Source organism: Rhipicephalus microplus, unplaced genomic scaffold, assembly GCF_043290135.1.
Source record: "Rhipicephalus microplus isolate Deutch F79 unplaced genomic scaffold, USDA_Rmic scaffold_14, whole genome shotgun sequence".
NCBI classification, from domain to species: domain Eukaryota; kingdom Metazoa; phylum Arthropoda; class Arachnida; order Ixodida; family Ixodidae; genus Rhipicephalus; species Rhipicephalus microplus.
In genome coordinates, this window is record NW_027464587.1 from 21,085,304 (window position 1) to 21,108,904 (window position 23,601).

The 23,601-nt window shown below is 47.9% G+C and overlaps 1 protein-coding gene across 1 annotated transcript in view; it reads left to right on the top strand.

Moving 5' to 3' along the window:
- LOC119181230 (DNA-binding protein SMUBP-2) overlaps positions 1 to 23,601 on the top strand; it is a 195,806-nt gene that overhangs the window by 139,980 nt on the left and 32,225 nt on the right. The window contains exons 14-15 of the mRNA XM_037432411.2: positions 3,366 to 3,542; positions 10,136 to 10,322. Coding sequence (XP_037288308.1) covers positions 3,366 to 3,542; positions 10,136 to 10,322 — 364 coding nt within the window. The remainder of the gene's footprint in view (positions 1 to 3,365; positions 3,543 to 10,135; positions 10,323 to 23,601) is intronic.

Sequence of the window (23,601 nt, forward strand, 5' to 3'; positions counted from 1 at the left end):
CTCGGTTTAATTTGGTTAACGTGAGTGTACAGTGGGCATTGCATGGATGCTTGTGCAAGCGACTTTCTCCGCCTTAGACTGGCACGAAATTTGATAAGGAAACTTTACGATGGCTTTAGCTTTAGGGCACCTACCAGCTGTAATTCTTTGAATGTAGAAGACCTTGGTTTCTGTGTCACAGGTACCGTTAATTAGAGAGGCAATCGCAGGGCTAATTACAAGGGCTGAAGTAGCGGCCCTCTGAACTGCACCACGAAAGCGTGGACAATTTAGAAGTGGTCTAGCAGACACCGGATGTGGTCCAAAGAACGAGTCAGAGCCGAGAATTTATAAACAAAACAAAATTAGGCAGATCAAACAATACACAATCATGCACACTCGGCAATAGTTCAGGACTATATTTCACCAATCAAACAATCGACTACCCAACACAATCAGCTACACTCGAAACAGCGGACACAAACAACAATACGCACTACAATGCAAACACGTGCATCAAACAACCAAGACACTTAAAGGCTAAAGAGTTCGAAAACTTATTCAGTCCAAAGTCCTTGGAACAAAGTCTGTATGATACTCGTCCAAGAATCACTCACTTAGAGTTCAGCGCTGTTGTCGATTCGCTGTGCCCGATGTTTCTCTTCCAGGAAACCTCGCGCCTTCAACTCGTCGCTCTCCAAGCGCCAAACTTCTTTGCCGGTAATACGTCTGCTTCCCACGCGTTGCAATTGCAGGACGCGTCTTCGCTCTCTGGCGGTAGTCTCACAATATTCTTCTGCTGGTAGCACCAGCTTTCACCTTTCAGACGGAAACCCTCTTCATCACCTGCTTTGTCACTAAGGACTAAAGACTTCGCCGACACGGCGAAATGACCCTACGCACACTTGTGCAAAACTTCCTTCATCTCCTGCCTACGCACACTGGCCTAAACTGGCTTCATCTCCTGCTATGTCACAAAGGACAAGAACCTTTGCCGACACGGCGGAGAGACCTTAGGCACACTGGCACAAACTTCCTTCATCTCCTGATCTCCCTTCTCCGCTGCTCGCTTAACTACCTTTCGCGCTAGATTCCAGAAAATTCTAATCATTTCGTCGGCGTGATGCACAGCCAAGACTGGGGAAAGGGCGAGACATTTCGAGAGCTGTCTGCGACACGTGACGCAACTCTGCATCACCACACCCCTTTCCTTCGAGATCCTTCCAGGGTTTGCTCGGCGGCCGATGTGAGGAGGTTGGTCGGCGAAACTGCGCTTCCGAGAGGGAGAGGCGGCGCGCCCGGGGAGTCTTTGGATGCTTGTTTTCTTTTTTAGTGTTGACCTTGAGGCGTCTCTCTGGCGCGTGATATCGTCACTGTCACCAGAAATTGGCAGCGCGCTCTTTTTTTGAGCGCTCGTTTGTGACATTTTGTTATCATAAAAATGGAAAGCTCGATGTCAATTTCATCTCTGCCGTACAGTACGCCTTCCAGTCATGCATGTCCCAGTGTGTTCGAGCTCTAACACAGTGCCATGATTTGAAAAGAAAAAAAAAAGTCATGTAGTAGCTTTGGTAATTCAGAATTTCTTCATGTTTTCTCACATCCTTCTCAACCTCATGTTAACGTAAATGATGTGCTATCGGCTTACCGGATTTGGCTCATTTTGATCTGTTTGGCGTGCGGATCGGGCTCATTGTCATTTTGAAATGAAATCTGTCACCACACAAAGCTCATTACATTTGACCCACCTCATTCTGATAACTGTTTTAGAGGAAAGTTGAGAGTGTGTACGTACCTTATCTGAGCTACTTTCGGTTTCTGGATTTGGCTCATTTCGAAAAATAGATCTTCTTCTGTACACAGTTCCTCTTGCTCCGAATGTGCTCCAAAACAGACTTTTTCTTGTTCGAAACTTGCTCCAAATCCCAAGTAGCTGGACCACGTCTGAGCATGGTAAACAAGGCCTGAGCACGCAGAACCTTGACACACTTCTACACTGCTTGTATCATCTGCTCACGTTCTTTCGCCTACCACGCCTACTGTACATTGTCATTCTCTTTATCGTCAACGTTGTCTGGGCGTGACGATTTTCTTGAGATTTCCACACTTCTCACACGTTCATTGTAGGCATGGTATCACGAGCAGATGCCTAATAGCAGTCTGCTGGTGCAAGTATCGCAAAAAGGCACTGGCATCTATGACATATCAATGTTGCTGTGCCAACTCTGAGCTTGGCTGCAGTTCAGGGAGTTGGGGAGGGCTGTTTTCAGGTACCTAAGGCATGTTGCAGTGCATGCTGCAATGTCACATGCTGCAGTACATAGCCCTCAGCTGTGCATGCGAACTTCAATATTAAAATAAATTACTTCTCAAGTCACCACAGATTTAAATTACTTCATATGCAGTCCAAGTGGCAGTTATACAACCGAAACTCAACAGTTTGTTTCGAGACCTGAAAGATGTTGACAACTTGCTCGGCCCCGTACATAGGCAAAGTATCCCAAGGAACAGTGTGGCAGTTTCCATGAAGATGTCTCTTTTCATCCTGGCAATGAAGTGGTTCTTTGGCACGTGTTCCTGGAGAGTGTGAGAAGCTCTCATGGTGATTCCTTGGACCTTACATAACTGACATCCTCTGTAAACTATCGTGTCACTACTGTGGAAGTTTTTTCGGACCATTGCTGCTGTGCTTCAGAAATAAACCACATTTTGAACCTGAAGCTTTTTATCCGTCTCTACCCAGTCTGAGTCATAGCCAGACTGGTCGCTTCAGTGCATGAGCATTAATCATCTCCTCACCTGTAGATACTGATCATCACCGCTAAAGTCTGAGCAGCAGGGCTCAGGCCCGAAGGTCGATAAAGGAGAGTCTTGCTGCTTGAATGTTGTCTTCACTGTACTCACTGTTGAAATTCGGTTGATGATTTTGCATGTTCGTGCCAATTAATCCTGCAGCAGCAAAATTTTGTTTCAGTGCTCTTTAGAGGAAAACTAAGACGTGTTAATTTCATTCAAGGGCAAGCGAGCACTTGGTGCATCAGTATTATGTAGAAGAGGGCTGCATGAAGGCAAAATGGAGCGACACCTAACAAAAAAAGCTTCTAATGGTAAAGTACAGAAAGTTTGTTCTTTATTTTAGTATCTATTGCATACAGGGTTATGATTATTTAGGCGCTGTTTCTGCACCTATATACACTAACAACTCTTTCACTTTCTTGCAAATTAGGCATTGTGATTGCCCGGCTAAGACCACAGGATGATAACAAAAGATTATTGCCAAGCAGAATGAACCATTATATTATGTCACCCTAAAATTGGGACAGGATTTTCTTGTAGCAGCTTCTACGTTTTAGAATGTCCTCACGAATGAGTTGGCTACATTTCAGGAACTGTCGGTTTCCTTGCCGAGGATCGGAGGATCAATGTGGCGGTGACGAGGGCAAGGCGCCATCTGGCTGTCGTGTGCGACAGCACTACCATGTCGAGGCATGACTTTCTGAAGTCACTCGTCGACTACATTGGCAATGAAGGTGAAGTGCGAAGTGCACGGGAGTACACATCCGGTAAGTGCATGCCCCAGTGTCACAGTTTCCAAGCTCTGACACTGCAAGTCCCTGCGACTGAAAGAGGATATCTACAGTTAAGTAAACATTTGGATTTGCTGAATCCAAATCTTTTTGTGGATAGGTAGAGTTTTCAGTGCCAGATCATAGCAGAATCTTCTCCACTTTTTTAATCTTGGTAACAGTGTCTGACTGAAAGTGCTCTCGATATTTACAATAATAATGATTGATATTAATATTAATAATTATGATTTTGGTAGTTAGAGTTACAAGGCGTGAAAGCCATGCCAGTGTTGCATTGACCATCAGCCTAGTATTCAGTGTTCATAGAAAAGCTATGACAGGGTCCCAATGGTCTTCAGTTTATCCTATTCAGCATGAGACAGTCTTATCTTATGCCTCCGATCTTCCTACTTTCATCACCTTAGCTAACTCTCTCCCATTCTCGACTTTTTGTCTCATCTAATAATACACACTCCGTTGCTCTAATGACAACTTGTCATCTGTCCTACGCATTCTATGACCTGCTCAGATCCATCCCTTTCTTTTACTGTTGACTAAAACATTTGGCACCCCTGCTAGTTCTCCAATCAATTCTGATATCACAATGTTGTGTCCATCATTTTTCATTCCATCGTTCTTTGTGTAATCCTCAACTTCTCAAGTTTCTATGTTATCCCCGAAGTTTTTAGTATACTATAAGTGTCACGCAGTTTATTTACGTACAGACCTACTGGAAGGCCAAGGAACGCCAGAAGAGCGAGGAACGCCAATAGGTCGAAAATACAAAACAAACGCAAGCTCGGGTCGCGCGCGTGGACCAACGCTGTGGCTTGCCGTTTCATGCTGCTTCGTCGTCGTTCGCATAGTTCCCTACATTGGCCCCCAGTGAATAGCGTAGCCAACCTGGCGACTTAAGGCGTAGTCACTATAGCGGGGTCGTAATACGGCTTCATGCGACTCACATGCACAATTTCTCGGCCACGACGGCGTAAGTCATGAGACTGTGTCAAAGGCTCAATCTCATAATTGACTGGTGACGTACGGGCGAGAATGCGGTAGGGCCTGTGGTATCGTGCCAGTAATTTCGACGAAAGGCCAGGAGTGCTCGGTGGAATCCAGAGCCAAACGAGAGCACCAGTCGTGAAAGTAGAGAGATGTCGGTCGGTGTCATGCCGTAGCTCCTGGTGGCCTTGGTCCTCGGTTGTGAGTGAACGGGCCAATCGTCTGCAATCTTCTGCGTACCTGGCAACATCAGAAATTGCAGTGTACTCAGAGGAGTCGGGCCTGTATGGGAGGATAGTGTCCAGCGTGCATGATGGTTCGCGTCCGTACAACAGAAAGAAAGGGGAGAACCCTGTTGTCGCGTGCGTAGCGGTGTTATACGCATACGTGACGAATGGAAGGACAGTGTCCCAATTGGTCTGGTCTGAAGCTGTGTACATCGTCAACATATCACCGATAGTGCGGTTAAATCGTTCTGTGAGGCCATTCGTCTGCGGGTGATATGCTGTCGTCATGCGATGAACCATGTTGCATTGAGCGAGCAACGCTTGAATGGCGTCAGACTAGAAAACACGCCCCCGGTCGCTCAAAAGTTCGCGGGAAGCACCATGGCGAAGAACAAAGTTGCGCAGGATGAAAAACGCAACTTCCCTCGCGGTTGCTGAGGGTAGTGCTGCCGTCTCCGCGTAACGCATGAGGTGGTCCTCGCCAACAATTATCCACCTATTTCCAGAAGACGACGTGGGAAGTGGTCCGTATAAGTCAATACCGACGCGGTCAAACGGACGCGCTGGACAAGGCAGAGGCTGAAGTGTACCGGCAGGGCGTTGAGGTGGGACTTTACGTCGCTGGCATGCAGTACAAGCACGTACGTACTTGCGGACAAATGTGTACATGCCGCACCAGTAGTACCACTGATGTAGACGGTTGTACGTTTTGAGAGCGCCAGCGTGAGCGCTTTGCGGGTCGTTGTGGAAAGGAGTACAGATTTCCGAGCGCATGTGGTTGGGTATCACTAACAGCCACCTCCGACCTTCAGACGTGTAATTCCGCCGATAGAGTAGGTCGTCTCGAATAGCGAAATGTGTGGCTTGACGGCGGATAGTTTTTGAGACCAAATTAGGTAACGGATCAGTCAGAAAGGCGAGGAGTTGGGAAATCCACACATCTTTGCGTTGTTCCGATGCCATGTCTGTGAAGTCGATTGGTGTTATGACAGCTGAAGAAGGTGACGAGGAGGTTGGGTCAGCCGGTAGCGACGAGCGGGATAGCGCATCAGCGTCGGAGTGCTTGCAGCCGGATCGGTATACAACACGAATGTCGTATTCCTGTAGGTGAAGCGCCCAACGACCAAGGCGCCCCGACGGGTCTTTGAGCGATGATAGCCAGCATAGAGCGTGGTGGTCCGTGACGACTTCGAAAGGGCGGCCATAAAGGTATGGGCAAAACTTCGTCAAAGCCCAGACAATTGCGAGGCACTCTTTCTCCGTGACGGAATAATTACACTCGTCTTTCTTGAGGGTTCGACTCGCGTAAGCGACCACGTATTCTTGGTACCCTGGTTTTCGTTGAGCCAATACAGCACCAAGACCGACACCACTGGCGTCGGTGTGGACCTCCGTAGGCGCATCAGAGTCAAAATGACGTAGTATTGGAGGTGATAGTAATAACCGCCGAATCGCGGTGAAGGATTCGTCGCACTCTTTTGACCAAGCAGAAATGCCTTTGGAAGTTGTCAACAGGTTGGTAAGAGGCGCGATGATGGAAGAGAAGTTGCGCAAAATCGACGAAAGTATGAGCACAGGCCGATAAAACTTCGAAGCGTCTTGATGGAATTGGGCTTCGGATAGTCGGCCACGGCGCGGAGTTTCCCCGGATCCGGGAGAACACCCTCTTTGCAGACGACGTGACCCAGTATAGTGAGCTGACGTGCGGCAAAATGGCACTTTTTGATGTTAAGTTGAAGGCCAGCAGAGGTGAGACACGTGAGAATAGCACGAAGACGAACAAGGTGAGTTGAAAAGTCGCGAGAAAAAACGACGATGTCGTCTAGGTAGCAAAGGCACGTGTTCCACTTGTAGCCGCGAAGGATGGTGTCCATCATCCGTTCGAAGGTAGCTGGGGCGTTGCAGAGTCCAAACGTCATGACGTTAAACTCATACAGCCCATCAGGTGTTAAAAATGCAGTCTTCGATCGGTCAGGATCAGCCATTGGAACTTGCCAATAACCTGAGCGTAAATCTAAAGAGGAGAAATATTCTGCCCCTTGCAAGCAATCGAGAGCGTCGTCGATGCGTGGCAACGGGTACACATCCTTTTGAGTTATCTTATTAAGGCGGCGGTAGTCGACACAGAATCGGATAGACCCATCCTTTTTGCGCACAAGTACAACAGGGGATGACCAAGGGCTATGCGATGGCTGGATGACACCACACTTGAGCCTATCGTCGACTTGTTCGTTGATAATACGGCGCTCTTCCGCTGAAACTCGATATGGTCGTTGGCGTAAGGGAGCATGAGTACCGGTGTCAATGTGGCACATGATGTTCGCTGTGCGACCCAAAGATGGTTGAGCACAATCGAAGGCAGAACGGAACTCTCGAAGAAGGGACAAGAGTTCCCTTCTTTGTGTCGGCGATAGATCAGCGGCAACAGAGGGATGGAATGAGTCTGGCGCGGGCAGTGTGGCCACAGGTGGCGTCATAGCATTGAACTGTAGGTGAGGTGCGTGTTCGGCGAACTCTAGAGGGCGCAAGAGGTCAACGTCTTGTATGTTACCCAAACATTCTCCGCGAAGTAAGGTAACTGGCGACGATAGCGAGTTCGCGACGAGCACGGCGGTAGCACCGGATTCCACGGTGAGTACGGCAAAGGGCAGGTGTAGGCTACGGTGGCGGGTAAATACATCAGATGGAGTGAACAAAACAGTTCCGGCAGGAGCGGCCGTACAGGTCAGGGCTACAAGGGTGGATGTTCTCGGTGCTATTTCCGTGTCTGCAACAACGACAAGTTTGTAAGGTTCAGAAAGAGATTCCACCAAACAAGAGGTTGGCAGCGGTGTAAGGGCAACTTCTGCACGTGAGCAATCTATGATGGCCTGATGACGTGAAAGAAAGTCCCATCCAAGAATGACTTCGTGGGAGCAGGATGCCAGCACAAAAAATTCAATGGCATAAAGTTCACCTTGGATAATGACACCTGCAGTGCACACAGCTGTAGGTTCTATGCACTGCGAGTTGGCCGTGTGGAGCATCAGGCCCGAAAGAGGCGTCGTCACCTTTTTCAACTTGCGGCATAAGGTCTCACAGATTATGGAAACGGCAGCCCCTGTGTCGATAAGCGCTTGTGCGGCGGTCCCCTCAACATTGACGTCAATAACGTTTTGCGGCGAGAAAGATGGAGGCCTTAAGCAGTTCGAATTGTATGCAGCTGTTGCCTCCGAAGCTGCAGCGATCAGTTTCCCTCTTCCGTAGCAGGTCGGCGACGCATAGGTGACAGGGAGCGTCGTCGGGGCGATGGTGACTGATGGTTTGCGTAGGGTCGATGACCGTCAGTGGTGTACCTTGATGGCGTCCTAGACGACGACGCCATTGGCCTGCCCACGGTGTCGACTGGAGGGGGATTCGGCTACAGTGGCGGGCGACGTGTCCAGCGATACCACAGACAAAACAGATGGGCCTATTATCCGGCGTCCTCCAAGCGTCTGAGCGACGGTAAAATGGAGCTGAAGATCTCGCGTAGGGATACGGCGCAGCAATTGGGGTTGTAGGCACGACATAGGGTGGCGTGGCAGGTTGAGCATATGGCATACGCTGTTGCGTAGGCCGAGCAGCGACGGCGGCGTACGTGAGAGGCGTTGTGACTGGTGGTTGCTGATGCACCGGCGGAAGGGCTTCAGCGACTTGGGTCCGAATGACGTGTTGGAGGTCCGGTGCCAAAGCTTGCGTGGGCTCATGTGTCAGTGGCATCAGTGACAGCTGGCCCGCTACCTCTTCGCGGACGAAGTCCTTGATTGTCGAAAGCAGCGGCTGCTGATCGGTAGGATGAGCAGCTAGGTGCAAGCTTGCGAGCGTGTCTGGCGTCGTGAGGGCTTGACGAGCAATGACGCGCTGCCTACGCAATTCATCGAAGCTTTGACAGAGGGAAACGAGGACAGCAATTGTGGGGGGGATTTCTCGCGAGCAACATCTGAAAGGCGCCGTCGTCAATGCCTTTCAATATGTGCCTGATTTTTTTCTTCCTCAGGCATGGTAGAGTTGATGCGGTTGCATAGATGCAACACATCTTCAATGTAGCCTGTGTAGGTCTCGCCTGGTTGCTGCGCACGGTGACGTAAACGGTGCTCGGCTTGAAGCTTGCGTGCCGCAGGTCGTCCAAAGACGTCCGTAATAGCCGTCTTGAATGCAGACCACGTAGTAATGTCAGCTGCGTGGTTATTAAACCACAGTTGCGCGGTGTCCGCAAGGTAGAATGTGACGTAGCCCAGCTTACTTGGGTCGTCCCATTTGTTACTTGCGCCGACTTTGTCGTACCTCGCCAACCAATCTTCGACGTCCGACTCAGTGGAGCTCGTGAAGATAGGAGGGTCTCGTTGAGGATACACGGCACCGCAAGTGACATGGACGGTCGAAGGTCCCACCTGGAGAGGCGTCTCGGTGGCCATGTTCGTGTCACGTAGAGGGAGAAGCGTACGGGAGCGAAGTTCCAGGTTTGTACGGGAGTCCACACACCTCCACCAGATGTCACGCAGTTTATTTACGTACAGACCTACTGTAAGGCCGAGGAACGCCAGAAGAGCGAGGAACGCCAACAGGCCGAAAATACAAAACAAACGCAAGCTCGGGTCGCACGCGTGCACCAACGCTGTGGCTTGCCATTTCATGCTGCTTGGTCGTCGTTCGCATAGTTCCCTACATAAGGAAAATGGGAGGTTCTGCCAAGCCAGCTGTGCCTGCTACACACAGAGCCATCTCGCAGTAACGCACCAGTTGTCAGCAAACGCACTTCAACACGTTCTCTCTCTCCATGGGGTGCCTTTTGCGGCCTTCTCCGTGTAAAGATCAAACACTTTTCTTTGAAACGTTGGCTCTGGTGACATTCTTTGCTGGTGACTTTTTTCATTACTCGTGTAAAGGAGGATGGAGCCCAGTGCACACTGGAGGCATTCCCAAATCATGACTGGCAGCTTACTGCTGTTTCTAAAATGAAATGTGCACAATTGTTCTGCCAAAGCTGTCATTATGTCTGTATTAATTGAATTGGCTTTGTGTAAATCGGCTAGATTGAGAAAGTTATATTTACGAAAAAATGCTGTTTATCTGAATATAGGCAAGCTTTATAAGAGACTAGTTCTGGTGCCTGGTCTTTAAAAAAATGTTATGCGTGTAGTATTAAACTAGGATAGTACACTGTTGCACAACATTGCCTTTTCAGCACTTGTTAACTGATTGTGGGTTGAAGTGTTTTGTTCGTAGAGGTGGTGTGCTCGTGTACTGATTTCAGAGTGCATATTTGAAATGTTCAGGTGGCCAAAATTACCTCGTAATGAAAATCAAAAAATTAATTAATCAACGAATTTTTCGGTGCAGACCTAGAGCTGTGCTCATCCACACTAAGGCCTACCAGCTTGCGGGAGAGAGAAGTGAACAAGCCAGCCAACAAGCTCAAGTCAAGGTTACAGCAGCAGCCATCGCAAAAATCTCAAAATGTTCACGACATAGTTTCGAGGCAAGCCTGCCAGCAAAAAGGTGCTCAACGCTCTCAAAGGACCATGGAGTGAGTTTTACATCAACTATGCTATTATTATGCAAAACTACATACATTAAAAACTACATATAAAGCTTTGTGTGCACGTTTCTTTTCTGCTTTTCTAGTGATGCATTAGTTGCCTCATAAAAAAACAGAAAGTCTGGCTAGTTGGTTACTATCATTCAGTTTCAAAGAATTTTATAAGCCAAGGAAATGCACTGATGGTTCGTCTATGCTATGTTTTTGTGTGTGCGCGCTTTGAGTTTGTGCTGAAGGATGTTTCAAGATGAACAAGTTCTCTCAAAAGGTATAGTTTCAGTGTTTTTACGGAACTCTTGTTTGTGGCACTTGACCCTGCTTCTCCTCAACTTGCTTCTGCTGCCATTCATCAACATCAAAGAAAAATTGAGCCAGCTCCGCTTGGCAGTCACTGATATAAGAGCAAAGCTGATGGCTTACAAAGCAGTCTTTGCTTTGCCAATTTTTTCATATGGTTGAAGGAAGTGGCGGGAGTAGTTAGTAGCTGGAGTGGCATGTATCTTCTTGCGGCACATAACGATGGCTCCCAGCCGCAGGAGGCTCCACTAAGAACAGCCTTGCTGTTAAAATGACAGGATGTCAACAGCTGACCCTAGCTAGTCAGTGGAAAACATCTGTGTTTGGCTGCAGGTACCATCACACAGAGAATGAAATATGGTTTCCAAAAGATGGTGTGAACATGCAAAGGAGCGATGAGACCGCAATGAGCATGTAAAGCCATGTGGTTCGTGAAATGCCCCTTTACTGTGGTTCGGCCAGATTGGTTGATGTTTAAATATCCGATCAATAGAACATAAGAACTGCTCTTTGTTGCATGGCACCCCATTTTTCGCCCAAACCAAATAACATTCTTCATTAAGGCACTGAACACCCCCTTCAAAAATGTGGCACAGCTACAGTAATCTGCATGATTATGCACACTTAATAAAAAGTGCTGTCATTGTGAGAGCGTTATGAAAGACGGACATGAAATAGATTTCACAGTGCACGTGCAACCTTGACATGTGTACAAGAACAATTTTTCTTACATTCTTTTTCTCTGTGTAGAAACATAAAAATAATTAGTACCTCGTGGCTTTGAGGTCATTGTTGCTTTTCTCAATTACTTTTCCCACCATGGTATAGTACAGCTGGAAATCCTTGTGTGCCATATTTGGCTCCACAGTCATGTCAGTGATCAAATATGTGATGTGATTAGGCTTGTGCGAATATTTGAATGCTTTGAACGAATAGTAGAGTATTCGAATTTAAATTATCAAATATCTTGAACTATTCAACATGAACGAATAGCACCTACTCAGGGGAAATTTGCTCTGCCACGAATGTCAACCATAAATTTAAAGGGGCCCTGCAACACTTTTTGAGCATGGTCTGAAAATGCTGCCGATCGGTAGTTGAGGCTATTGAGACCACGTTAGCTAAATGTTATAGCTAACGTGACCTGGAGTTCAGAATAAATTCTCATAGTCGGATAAATATTGCTCTCTTCTGTCAACAAATCACGCCTCAATGTCAAAAATCGCTCGTCACTGCCATTTTACCAGCCATTGATTGATCTGAGCATGGGGCACTTGGTCGTTACTGGGGCCGCTGCGAGTGACCGCGACCTGTCTCGCGCACATGCACGATCGCACTAAATAAACCGCATATTGAAAGAAAAAAAAAAGAGAGAAAGTGTGCTCAAGGTCACGCCACGTACATGATGTATTTTCTTTCCCTACGCCATCTCTTCCGGCTTTGCTTCAAGTGCTTTCGTCAGGACGAGAAGAGAGAATGCAATAGCAGCATGTGGCAAATCTTTGCGACTCCACTCATAGTGGACAGATTCTAAAAAGTTTTGTGGCGGTTAATTCAAAAGGCGATAACCTTCTTTAGTGAGCCCAGGGTCCCTTTGAGTGAACATATTATCATCAAATCGATTGTTCATTTTTTAAAGTTAAAGCATGTTTTGCCAGCTAATACACTCTAGCTGTAATTAATAATGTTATGTATTTTACAGGTTATCACTTGTATCCTACTGAAAGCAAAATCCTGCTACTTCTCAAAGTTGTTCTGATCCGAGTTTCTTCGAATGGAAAAAAAGTAAAAAAAGCTCTTACATAGAGGCCTTAATTTAAAAAAAAAAGATGTTGTGCAGGTTATTTATGTCATGATAAATATGCCCATTTTTCTTTATACATCATATATTCTATTCGAATTCGATTCGAAATTATTCGACCAGAGTCACTATTCACTTCCAACCGAAAGTTCACATTTCGCACAAGCTTAGATATGATGCCATCCGTGTTTTGCTACAGAATACAAATACAAACGAAGCACAGCCTCTGAGATCTTACAACACAGCTCTGTTGTGTGGGACTTAGGTTGTGGTGGCAGGTTTCATGACACTTCATGAAAGTCTCCGGTGGCGGCAACAGTAACTGGCATTTTTTGTTACATTATTTTGTTACGTTTAGTCGAAGCCATACAAAGAACAGCAATTTCACTGATAATTATTAGGAATAAGACATAAAAATTTGGGCACCTTTCCTCTTATAGCATGTGGGTAGCAAGAGAAAAAAGAGTGATGAGGATGAGGCAACACAAACAATTACTTATCACCAAAAGTTCGCAATTTGTATGTATATATGGTAAAATGCGAGCACTCTCTAATCAACATGAAGTGGCACAGACGGCCTCACAATGTTAATCACGGTAAAAATCATCGAACTACGACACTTCAGGTCGATGCAACCGAGGTACTTATTTTTATGCGGCACAGTGACGATAAAGCTTTTCACATCCTTTTTCATAACTATGTGTGGTTTGTAATGATGAAATTACAGTCACTGCTGATGCCTTATTGTTGTAATCATTTATTTCTTGTCAATCAAGTCAAGTCAATTTTAGTCAGCTGCTTTGCATACAATGTAACATCATTAATGATGAGCGTTCGGAGGTCCCATAGTTACAAGAACTGATGGAGGGGGGCCTCCTATTACTAGAACATATGTATGTCAAAATTTGTGGGCATCATGAGAGAAAAATACGTGTATAATTTTTACAGAAAAGCTATAAGAGCTATATAAAAAATGGAAAGCAAAAAATGAATGAAAAATGAAAGCAACAAACAACAACAAAATCTGGCATAGTATATAAAGCCATGAATGTAAAATAGTTTGTCTACGCTAAAAAACAAAACTCAAGGTTCCATTGGAAATCTTCATGACACCAGTGTCATGAATTCATGAAATAAAGTGAGCACAATAAGGTTTCACACAACAGCATTATTTACAAAAATGAATACCAAACAATATGAAAATTGTAGCTGTGAAACAAAAGCAAGATGAAATTGTGAAAAAAAGAAAAAATGAATTATTCAGCTGTAATCATAGCGAATCAAATATGCGCAATGTCAAAAATAAGAGAACAAAAATCGTAATAAAGATAAAGAAATAAAAATGGGAGATTTCTAGGTTAGCATACCTGCTTGCATAATTGGTTGAGACTGTATTTTTTGTGAAGGCGTCGAAATGTGAATAAGCGAATAATGTGCAGAGAAGGAAGCAGTTATCATGTTATTGTTGCAGTTAGAAAGTTATTGTTGGAGTTAGAAATGCATGTTGAAAATGGTGACTTTGCCTTGACACCAGATGGACTGAATTCCACAAATTAGTGATAAAATAGAATCCAATAAAGCAAAGGGAAAATGTACGTTATTTTATGGAGTGGAATTTCATGTGTCGTCATAAAGGTTCTGGCATACCGTATTGTACGTTTTTCATACATATTAATGTACAGGTGGTCTAGTGTGAAAGATGTTTTGTGCTTGACTGCATACAAGGGCAGCTTCAGCTTCAAGTTGTGTGCAAGAAACTGTGCTGAACAATGACACCCCTGCCTAGCAACCACCTGGAACAGCTGCACCTAGCTCGTCCAACATAATAGTAGTTTATCCAGCATGCATCGACCTTCTGCTTTGCTCCCCGAACACTGGTACCGACATGCACTCTCCAGCTGTGCTGATTGCCAATGTGGAATGCAATAACCTGGATGGGGGAGGGAATGAGGAAAAAGAAATAAAAACGGGTAGAAAAAGATCCGGTCTTTTTCTATTTAATAATTCCCATTTTCCTTTCTTTTTCTACCCGTTTTTCTACCTATTTCTTCGTCGGTCTGACCGACACAAAGAGAGAGAAAAATACGCTGGGCGGCTCCACTGCTGTAAAACCCCTGATGAAGTGATTGAAATTAAGTACTCCGACATAACGCAACAAAATATAACAACAAACTGTGCAAACCTTCTGCCACCTATGCGGGCGCATCCTCAGTATGCACTGGTACCATATGAGCAGAGGCTGCACACTCCACTGCTAGTCTCGTATGTCTGTACACATCCGGTAGGGGGCCACAGTTGTTGCATGCCGCCTTGTCACAACAGACGAACCGCAATTCGGGAAGCTTTCTCTTCCCTCACTTTTGTTTCTGAGTCAGCATCATCGCATTACTGAAGTCAAAGTTATGTCTTGTGGTCCAGCAATGCTCAATGGGTTTTGTCTTGGAATGCGTGGCTTCGGTGGCTCTTGCGACATCCTTTTTGTGCTTCAAGCCTCATTGAGCGCTTTTTGCCTATTTCGCAGATGTATGTAGCATCGCAGTCACCGCACGGTACCTTGTAGACTACCCCGCTTTGATCTTTCGCAGGGGTACGGTCTTTGAGCTTGGTGAACAGGTTTCCCAAGGGACAATGAGGCTTGAAAAAGGTTTCAATGCCCAGCGAACAGAGTGCTCTCTTAACAGAGTCTGGCACTCCCTGAATGTAAGGAATGGAAACAACGCATGTAGTATTTCTCATAACACACTCTTTGTTCTTTTTCGCATTTTATTCTGAGTGTTGATAAACGTCCTTGGATAATGGCTTTGTTCGAATGCACCAACACCACATGTTGTAGTAAGACGGTAAGTTGGGCCTGTTGGTTAGGATTCACCGTGAACGTATTTATAATGCAACAACAGAAAACACAGGACAGAAATGGAGCAAAAGAGAAAGAAAAGACGACACTGACTTACAACTGTTGTTTATTGAAAAAAAAAACGGGGTGAAACGTATATATATATATATATATATATATATATATATATATAGGTGCTGGCAGCCTACATCACGACATGCGCAGAACAAGAGGTGCATCGAGATAGCGTTGTCACACTTATGGCAGTAAACAAGATTGGTCTAAATACCAACTTAATTTTTTTTTCATGCAGTGGGACGAATGTTTCACTAATGCACTTTCTACCCCTAAACTTTATATGATATGCCTTAGCGATTTCTCTTGTTAGTTGGTTAGGATGCTTGAAGATGATGGTGGTTCTCTCAAAAATGGGACGACAAGCGCGTGACCAGCAATGTTCTGGTCGATGAAGTCGCACGACCCCTTGAAGAGATAACTCATGCTCCCTTAAAGAAACATTCACACAGCCACGTGCTCCCTGTTTGTCCGATGTTTTCGTTCTTATGATTCACAGCGCATCTTGCTTTGGCTTGTTTGTTCTTCAGCGTATTATCAACCATCGGGCAAATGTGACCTACCTTATGTTTGGCGGAAAAAAGAACGCCGACGCCATACGTTAAACCTTCAATTTTCAGTCCATGCGCCAATTCGTGTACAAAGGGAAAAAATGCTCTTTTTCTTTTTTCATCACATTTTTCTTGAGCTCCTCTGTTTTTCACGAGCTTACTGCTCCAAACCATCGATTCACACACAGACGAAATCACTTTGTCAGGATACCCAGCATCACTAAGTGTTTTACCTGGTTATGAAAGCAGTATTCGACACGTGCACACAGGATTTCCTGAGCGTCGCATTTAAAATTGTCTTTGCAATCGCTCTCTTCCCAATCTTAAAATGGCCAGACTTGTAGTTTAAAATAGTCTTCACTGATCTTGGGTCATATTTTTAACACACATGATTTTTACCAAAGGTTAGCTTTAGGTACAGAAACTGTAGCTCGTAATTCTTAGAGACTTCGTGAGTGAAAGGGAGACCTATACCATGCTGACTGAACAACTTGAGAATGAAACCTGGCTGTATAGGGTCTCGAAATGGCGAACGAGTGCCACGTTCTTGGAGTGAACGGACACAGCAGACGCGGTTGGTCGAAACCAAACCAAACACACATTTTATTTAACTAATTTAGAAGAACGATATCATCAGCCGAATTATTATAACATCAATCGTGATCAACATGCTAGGACATCCTTACACAATATTGCTACGGAGAGGAAGAAAAGGAAGAGGTGCGACTGACAGGCGCGCGACTGGGCCAATCAGCCATTGTGTCTCTTGCCTGTAGTTTTTACTCTGCAAATACATCTCGCTCAGAAGCAACCAACCTCGTAACATATTGGTGAGAGGTGCTGGGTAACCATCAGGCAACGGAGCTCCGCAGCGGACGTCGCATCGCCCTTCCAGCCATGGCCAATGCTCAGCCCTCCGCGTCAACGTCAGCGTCTCCGACGAACATGGCGTCGCAACCGTACGTTTTCACGCCTCTCAAGGATCCCGGTACATTCTGCGGAACCGATGGCGTCGACGTTGACGATTGGCTGGCCATGTTTGAACGAGTGAGTGTGCCGAACAGATGGGATCCCACACTTCAGTTGGCTAATGTGCTGTTCTATTTGAGAGGCACGGCCAAGGTGTGGTATGAGAACAATGAAGAAGAACTCACAAGCTGGGACCAATGCAAAGCAAAGATGCGGGAGGTGTTTGGCAAAACCGCCAGTCGGAAGATCGCCGCCAAAAAGGAATTGGCCTGCCGTGCCCAATCCCCTACGGAGTCATACCTCGCTTACATTCAAGACGTGCTGGCCCTCTGCCGAAAGGCCGAAAGCGACATGACAGAAGGTGACAAGGTGGGACATGTTCTGAAAGGGATTGCCGACGACGCGTTCAATCTCCTGATGTGCAAGGGCTGTTCCACCGTAGACGCGATCATCAAAGAGTGTCGTCAGTTCGAGCAAGTGAAAAGTCGCCGCATTCTACAAACATTCGCTCGACTCCCAAACACCGCTGCAACATCTACTTGCGAGGACCAGTCAACACCACAACGTGCATCGCCGCCGGGAGACCTTACACGCATTGTTCGTCGTGAACTGGAAGCTATGGCGCCCTCGGCGTTCTATTCGCGCAGTACCGATGCCACTCCTGTTACTGTTCCTCTTGTTCAAGCCATCGTGCGCCGGGAGCTTGAAAACATCGGAGTGCATTCCGTGTGCCATGTCACCGCGCCTAGAGTCAGCGAACGCCCTTTCGTGATGCCCTTCTCCGACCGACGGTCTTCTCCACGTACTCGCAACCCGGCTGAGTGGCGAACTGCAGATGACCGCCCTATATGTTTCAACTGCCACCGCGTTGGACATATTGCCCGTTACTGCCGCAACACATGGTCCTCGGCACATCGCGCAACGACCAATATGACCCGTTTCGACGATACCGCCCGCACCTTTCCACCTGCCGAAGAGCCCAATGCCGTTGACCATTCTCGGAACACTTGGTACAGCCGCTCGCCTTCACCACGTGGGCACCAGTCTCGATCGCCGCAAACACGTCGCCCATCGTCCCGTTCGCCGCAGCCACGGCGCTTCTCGTCCCCCGTGGCTTCCGGCCGCGTTGTCTCGGAAAACTGAGAAATGCAGCCCCCGGAGGTGGTGCTGCATTGACGACTTCCGCAGCAAATCCTCTTTCCGTTCCCACCAGACGAAGTGTAATAGACGTTAAAGTAGACGGCGAACCTGTACAAGCACTTGTCGACACCGGCGCAAGCATTTCGGTCATGAGTTCAAGCCTACGCACACGTTTAAAGAAAGTTCTGACACCAGCGGCTGCACAAATGCTCCGTGTGGCCGATGGCGGCACGCCGATGGTTCTCGGTCTGTGCACTGCCCGCTTACGTATAAAGGACCACACTACTTCTGTCATTTTAGCCGTGATTGACCACTGCCCTTATGACATTATCCTAGGCCTGGACTTCTTGTCGAATCATTCTGCTCTGATCGATTGTGCTACAGGCGTTCTTCAGCTAGAGTTGCCTCAGATAGTCGCTGACCCCCCCACTGCCCCGCCGCGCCTGTGCTCTCTTCAGGATGTGCGGCTGTCAGCTCAGGCAGCCACCTTCGTCGTTTTGACCGCACAGCCCCAAGTTCCCGATGGTCAATATGTCCTCCTTCCTCTCGCCGACGTCCTCTTGAGCCGCAACATTGCCATTCCCCATACGCTTGTGACTGTTACTGACAATTGTACCTCGCTTCCACTTCTCAATTTCAGCTTGTGCCCTCAAGTGCTTCCTCGTGGCATGTTCTTGGCCAGCGTATCTAATGCTGACGAATTCGAAATAGCAGCGCTCACCACCGAGATTGATTTACTTCAGTCTCCAGTAGCGAACAGCACCTGTTCTCGGCCAGATCGTTTCTCGAAGATGATTGCACCCGACCTCAACCCTGCGCAAGCCAATGACATCCATCGCCTTCTCGCGTCATATACCGACATTTTTTCTTTCGACGACAAACCTCTAGGGCAAACATCCACTGTTCAGCACCGTATAAATACTGGTGACGCCAGTCCTATTCGCCGACGCCCCTATCGTGTCTCCCCCACTGAGCGTAGAGTTATCCAAGCAGAAGTGGACAAAATGCTCAACAAAGGTGTCATAGAACCATCAAGTAGTCCTTGGGCCTCCCCTGTCGTCCTTGTGAAGAAAAAAGATGGTACCTGGCGCTTCTGCGTTGACTATCGCCACCTAAACAAGATCACACGAAAAGACGTGTACCCGCTACCACGCATCGATGACGCGTTGGACTGCCTACACGGGGCTACATACTTCTCGTCTATAGACCTCCGGTCCGGCTACTGGCAGATTTCTGTCGATGAAATGGACCGCGAGAAGACGGCCTTCATTACACCAGATGGTTTATACCAGTTTAAGGTCATGCCTTTTGGACTATGTAACGCCCCTGCCACATTCGAACGAATGATGGACTCTCTCCTGCGTGGTTACAAGTGGTCTACTTGTCTTTGTTACCTAGACGATGTGATAGTCTTTTCATCTACTTTCGATAGCCACCTGACCCGTCTCGCTGCAATTCTCGCAGTCTTCAGAACAGCTGGGCTACAACTCAATTCCAAGAAGTGTCAATTTGGTCACCGTCAGATTGCCATTCTGGGCCATATTGTAAACGCCGATGGTGTCCAACCAGATCCCGAAAAGATCCGCGTCGTCCGTAGCTTTCCAGTGCCCCGTTCTACATCCGACGTCCGTAGCTTCGTCGGCTTATGTTCCTACTTTCGCCGTTTTGTGAAAAACTTCGCTGACGTTGCCCGGCCACTGACAGATTTGCTGAAGAAGGATACCACATTCTCATGGGGCCCTGAGCAGGCTCAAGCGTTCGCCGCTCTCATCGGCTACCTAACTACGCCCCCCATACTTGCCCACTTTAATCCTTCTGCTGCCACAGAGGTTCGCACCGACGCCAGTGGCCACGGTATCGGCGCAGTTCTCGCTCAGCGGCACCACGGTAGACAGTGCGTGATAGCTTACGCCAGTCGCCTGCTTTCTCCCCAGGAGATGAATTATTCCATCACCGAGAGAGAGTGTCTAGCTTTAGTTTGGGCCGTCGCCAAGTTTCGGCCATATTTATATGGTCGCATTTTCACTGTCGTTACGGACCACCACGCCCTCTGTTGGCTGACTTCTCTGAAGGACCCGACTGGACGTCTGGCTCGCTGGGCTCTGAGGCTTCAGGAATTTTCGTTTAGCGTCAGCTACAAGTCTGGCCGTTTGCACAAGGACGCAGACTGTCTTTCTCGATATCCGGTAGATCCTCCTGATCCCGTTGCGCCTGACCTGGAGAGCAGAGTAATGGCGTTTACAGACGTCAGCGATATGCGCATCGAACAACGACGGGATGAGTCATTGCGCACTATCATCGACGCCATCCAGTCTGACAGCCATGACGCTGAATCCCGTATGTTCGTGCTGCATGACGGCATCCTCTACCGCCGCAACGTCACCACTGAAGGCCCTGAGCTTCTGCTTGTCATCCCTCGTCATCTACGGCCTGCCATACTTCAACAACTTCACGACGCACCAACAGCGGGACACCTCGGCGTTTCCCGCACATACGACCGCGTGCGACGTCGATTTTTCTGGCCTGGATTGTACCGCAGCGTACGTCGATATGTCGCCACTTGCGACCTCTGCCAGCGCCGGAAAAGACCTTCTTTGCTGCCAGCTGGATATCTTCACCCAATTGAAGTCCCCTCTGAACCATTTCATCGCGTGGGACTCGACCTTCTGGGCCCTTTTCCGACGACGACACTAGGAAATAAATGGATTGCCGTCGCCACAGATTATGCGACCCGTTACGCGATAACAAAGGCCATGCCAACCAGTTGCGCCACTGACGTCGCGGATTTTCTTCTTCATGACGTCATCTTACACCATGGTGCACCCCGACAGCTGCTTACGGACCGCGGCCGCTCTTTCCTGTCCAAAGTTGTCGATGACCTCCTTCGATCGTGTGCTACAGCCCATAAGCTATCTACCGCCTACCACCCACAAACTAATGGCCTAACTGAACGTCTCAACCGCACGCTCACAGAGATGCTTTCGATGTACGTCTCCGATGATCATCGAGACTGGGATACAACGTTGGCCTATGTGACCTTCGCATATAACTCCTCTCGACATGACACTGCGGGATTCTCGCCTTTTTATCTTTTATATGGTCGCGACCCCATATTGCCATTTGAAACCACCTTGCCTCTCGTGCCATCTCCTTCCGAGTACGCGCGCGAAGCCATTGATCGGGCTCACATGGCTCGTCAAGTTGCCCAGTCTCGCCTCACCAGGTCACAGGATATGCAAAAAGCCCGCTACGACCACCGGCATCGAAATATAACGTTTGCCCCAGGTGACCACGTGCTCCTCTGGTCACCGTGTCGCCGTGTAGGTCTCTCCGAAAAACTTTTGTCCCGATACGCCGGACCCTACCTAGTCTTACGTCAAGTTAGCGACGTAACCTACGAGATAGCGCCATTGCACTCCAATACGTCACCAAGTTCGTCACTAGTTGACATTGTCCATGTTTCGCGCTTGAAACCCTACTTCTGTCGCACTTCTCCGGACTCTCGCCGAGACGGCGCTCCAACGCCCGGGGGTCCTGCTACGGAGAGGAAGAAAAGGAAGAGGTGCGACTGACAGGCGCGCGACTGGGCCAATCAGCCATTGTGTCTCTTGCCTGTAGTTTTTACTCTGCAAATACATCTCGCTCAGAAGCAACCAACCTCGTAACAATATTACCATACACTCCAAAACATGACAAGCACAATAACACACCCAAGGCGGCATCACCAACGCTTGAGCTACCACTAGGGCCCCCGACGTGCAACCCGCGGTGCCACGCCCCGGGGACCCACGCTAAAAACAACCTTTTACAGTAACTTCCACGCACAAAAGAGACCAGCTTATTTTTTGCTCGACGCTACCAAGGCTTGTCGCCGCCGGCACTATACCATGATGATGATTATAGTGGTGATCAACGCTCGCAAACACAATGCCACCTACCACCCGGTAGTTGCAACCCGAATTGTGACTTTTGGGCGAGACATGTGCACCACGCAGTGCAAACAACTTTACAGAGGGTGACGGCGCTCCCACATTTTCTCAACCTTAATTCAAACTATATTCCGAAAACAAAAAAATTTGCTTCACAAGCTCTAATAAAAAAATGACAACACATGTCCCGTTATACTGTCTGTGCACCACGACATTGCCGCCGGTCGACACTGCTGCACTGTCCAGCTCGACGACTTCACCTCAGTACCGGTCCCGCAACAGCAACGTTGCCGTCGGCGCGATGATCGGTCACTCGCACCGACACGTCTTTTTGTCGCAACCAGCACTCACGAGGGCGCCGGACTGCAGGCAGTTGCGCAGGTCCCAGGCATGTCCATCGCCCGACCTTTTGACCGCATTCCTGGCCAGCGGCGCTGACGATGTGCAGAAGACAGCCAGCCGTGGATTACATCACTCCCGCTGTGTACGTGTTAAAGCACTCGACAAAAACAATAGAGCAGGGCCTAGGGAAGGGAGCTTCGGGCTTTCGCCCACGTAGTACGATGGTCAGTACTGCTAGCTAACACATCGGCGGCGGCCGGGACGCCCAGCTCAAAAATAAAACAAAAGTCATATTTCCTAATTCGTGCATCGCAAGATAAAAAGTGAGGGAAGCAAAGTAGCTAACGTGGTTGCTTGGGCGAGTTGGTACGACATGATTCACATAAAAAACAGCGCCAATAACGAGGGACAAGAAAAGAAGGAGACAGACAGCGGCACTGTCTGTGCGTCTGTCTGTCTCCTTCTTTTCTTGTCCCTCGTTATTGGCGCTGTTTTTTATGGGAAGTAAAGTGCAACACCTCGACACCACGATCCACTTAGTTGTGCCACGTGCGACAGGTGGCTGCGCAGAGCCTTAGGCCTAAGGAGTCACTCGACAACAACCAGCATCTACCCAGCACGCAGCCTAGGCGCAGAAAAGGCAGCCACAAAGACACATCCACTCTGTAAGGTGGCCCTATCGCTTGCCACACCCAGCAGCTTACCAAGCGATCGACGTCCACCGTCCCGAATGGTGTTACGACGTCCCAACGTTGAGTCGCAATACCAGACAGCAACGACGACCGACTCCTCAAGTCCGAAGAGATAGAAGAAGCTATTTACAAAAAATCAGACCACCCACAAAGCTTCCGTACTCACTCGCTTTGGGCCTGGCCTACAATCCACGTGCTCTAAGCTTTGCTCACCCCAGGATGCAGACCGCATGGCTCTCATCCCAACTGAACAACATTCTTGAAAACCACCAACAACATAGTTAAAAAAAGACACTCGCGAGCAGAAAAAAAAATAAATACTCGAGTGCCGACAAGTTTAAATATGTCACAAATACCGATCTCCTCGCTCTCAACAAACCACACTGCCGACACTAGCAAGGAAATCCCCCTAGGCCTACTCTACCCTGGCTCTAACAAAAGCTTGTACCAAACCGCAAAAACTGTCGTCAGATACTCCACTCCACGTTGGGCAGCCAGTGTGGGCTCTCGAAATGGCGAGCGAGCGCCATGCCATGCTCTTGGAGTGAAAGGACACAGTAGACACGGTCAGAACAAACCAAACGATACACACATTTATTTAACTAATTTATAACGAAGATGTCAGCCCAATTATTATA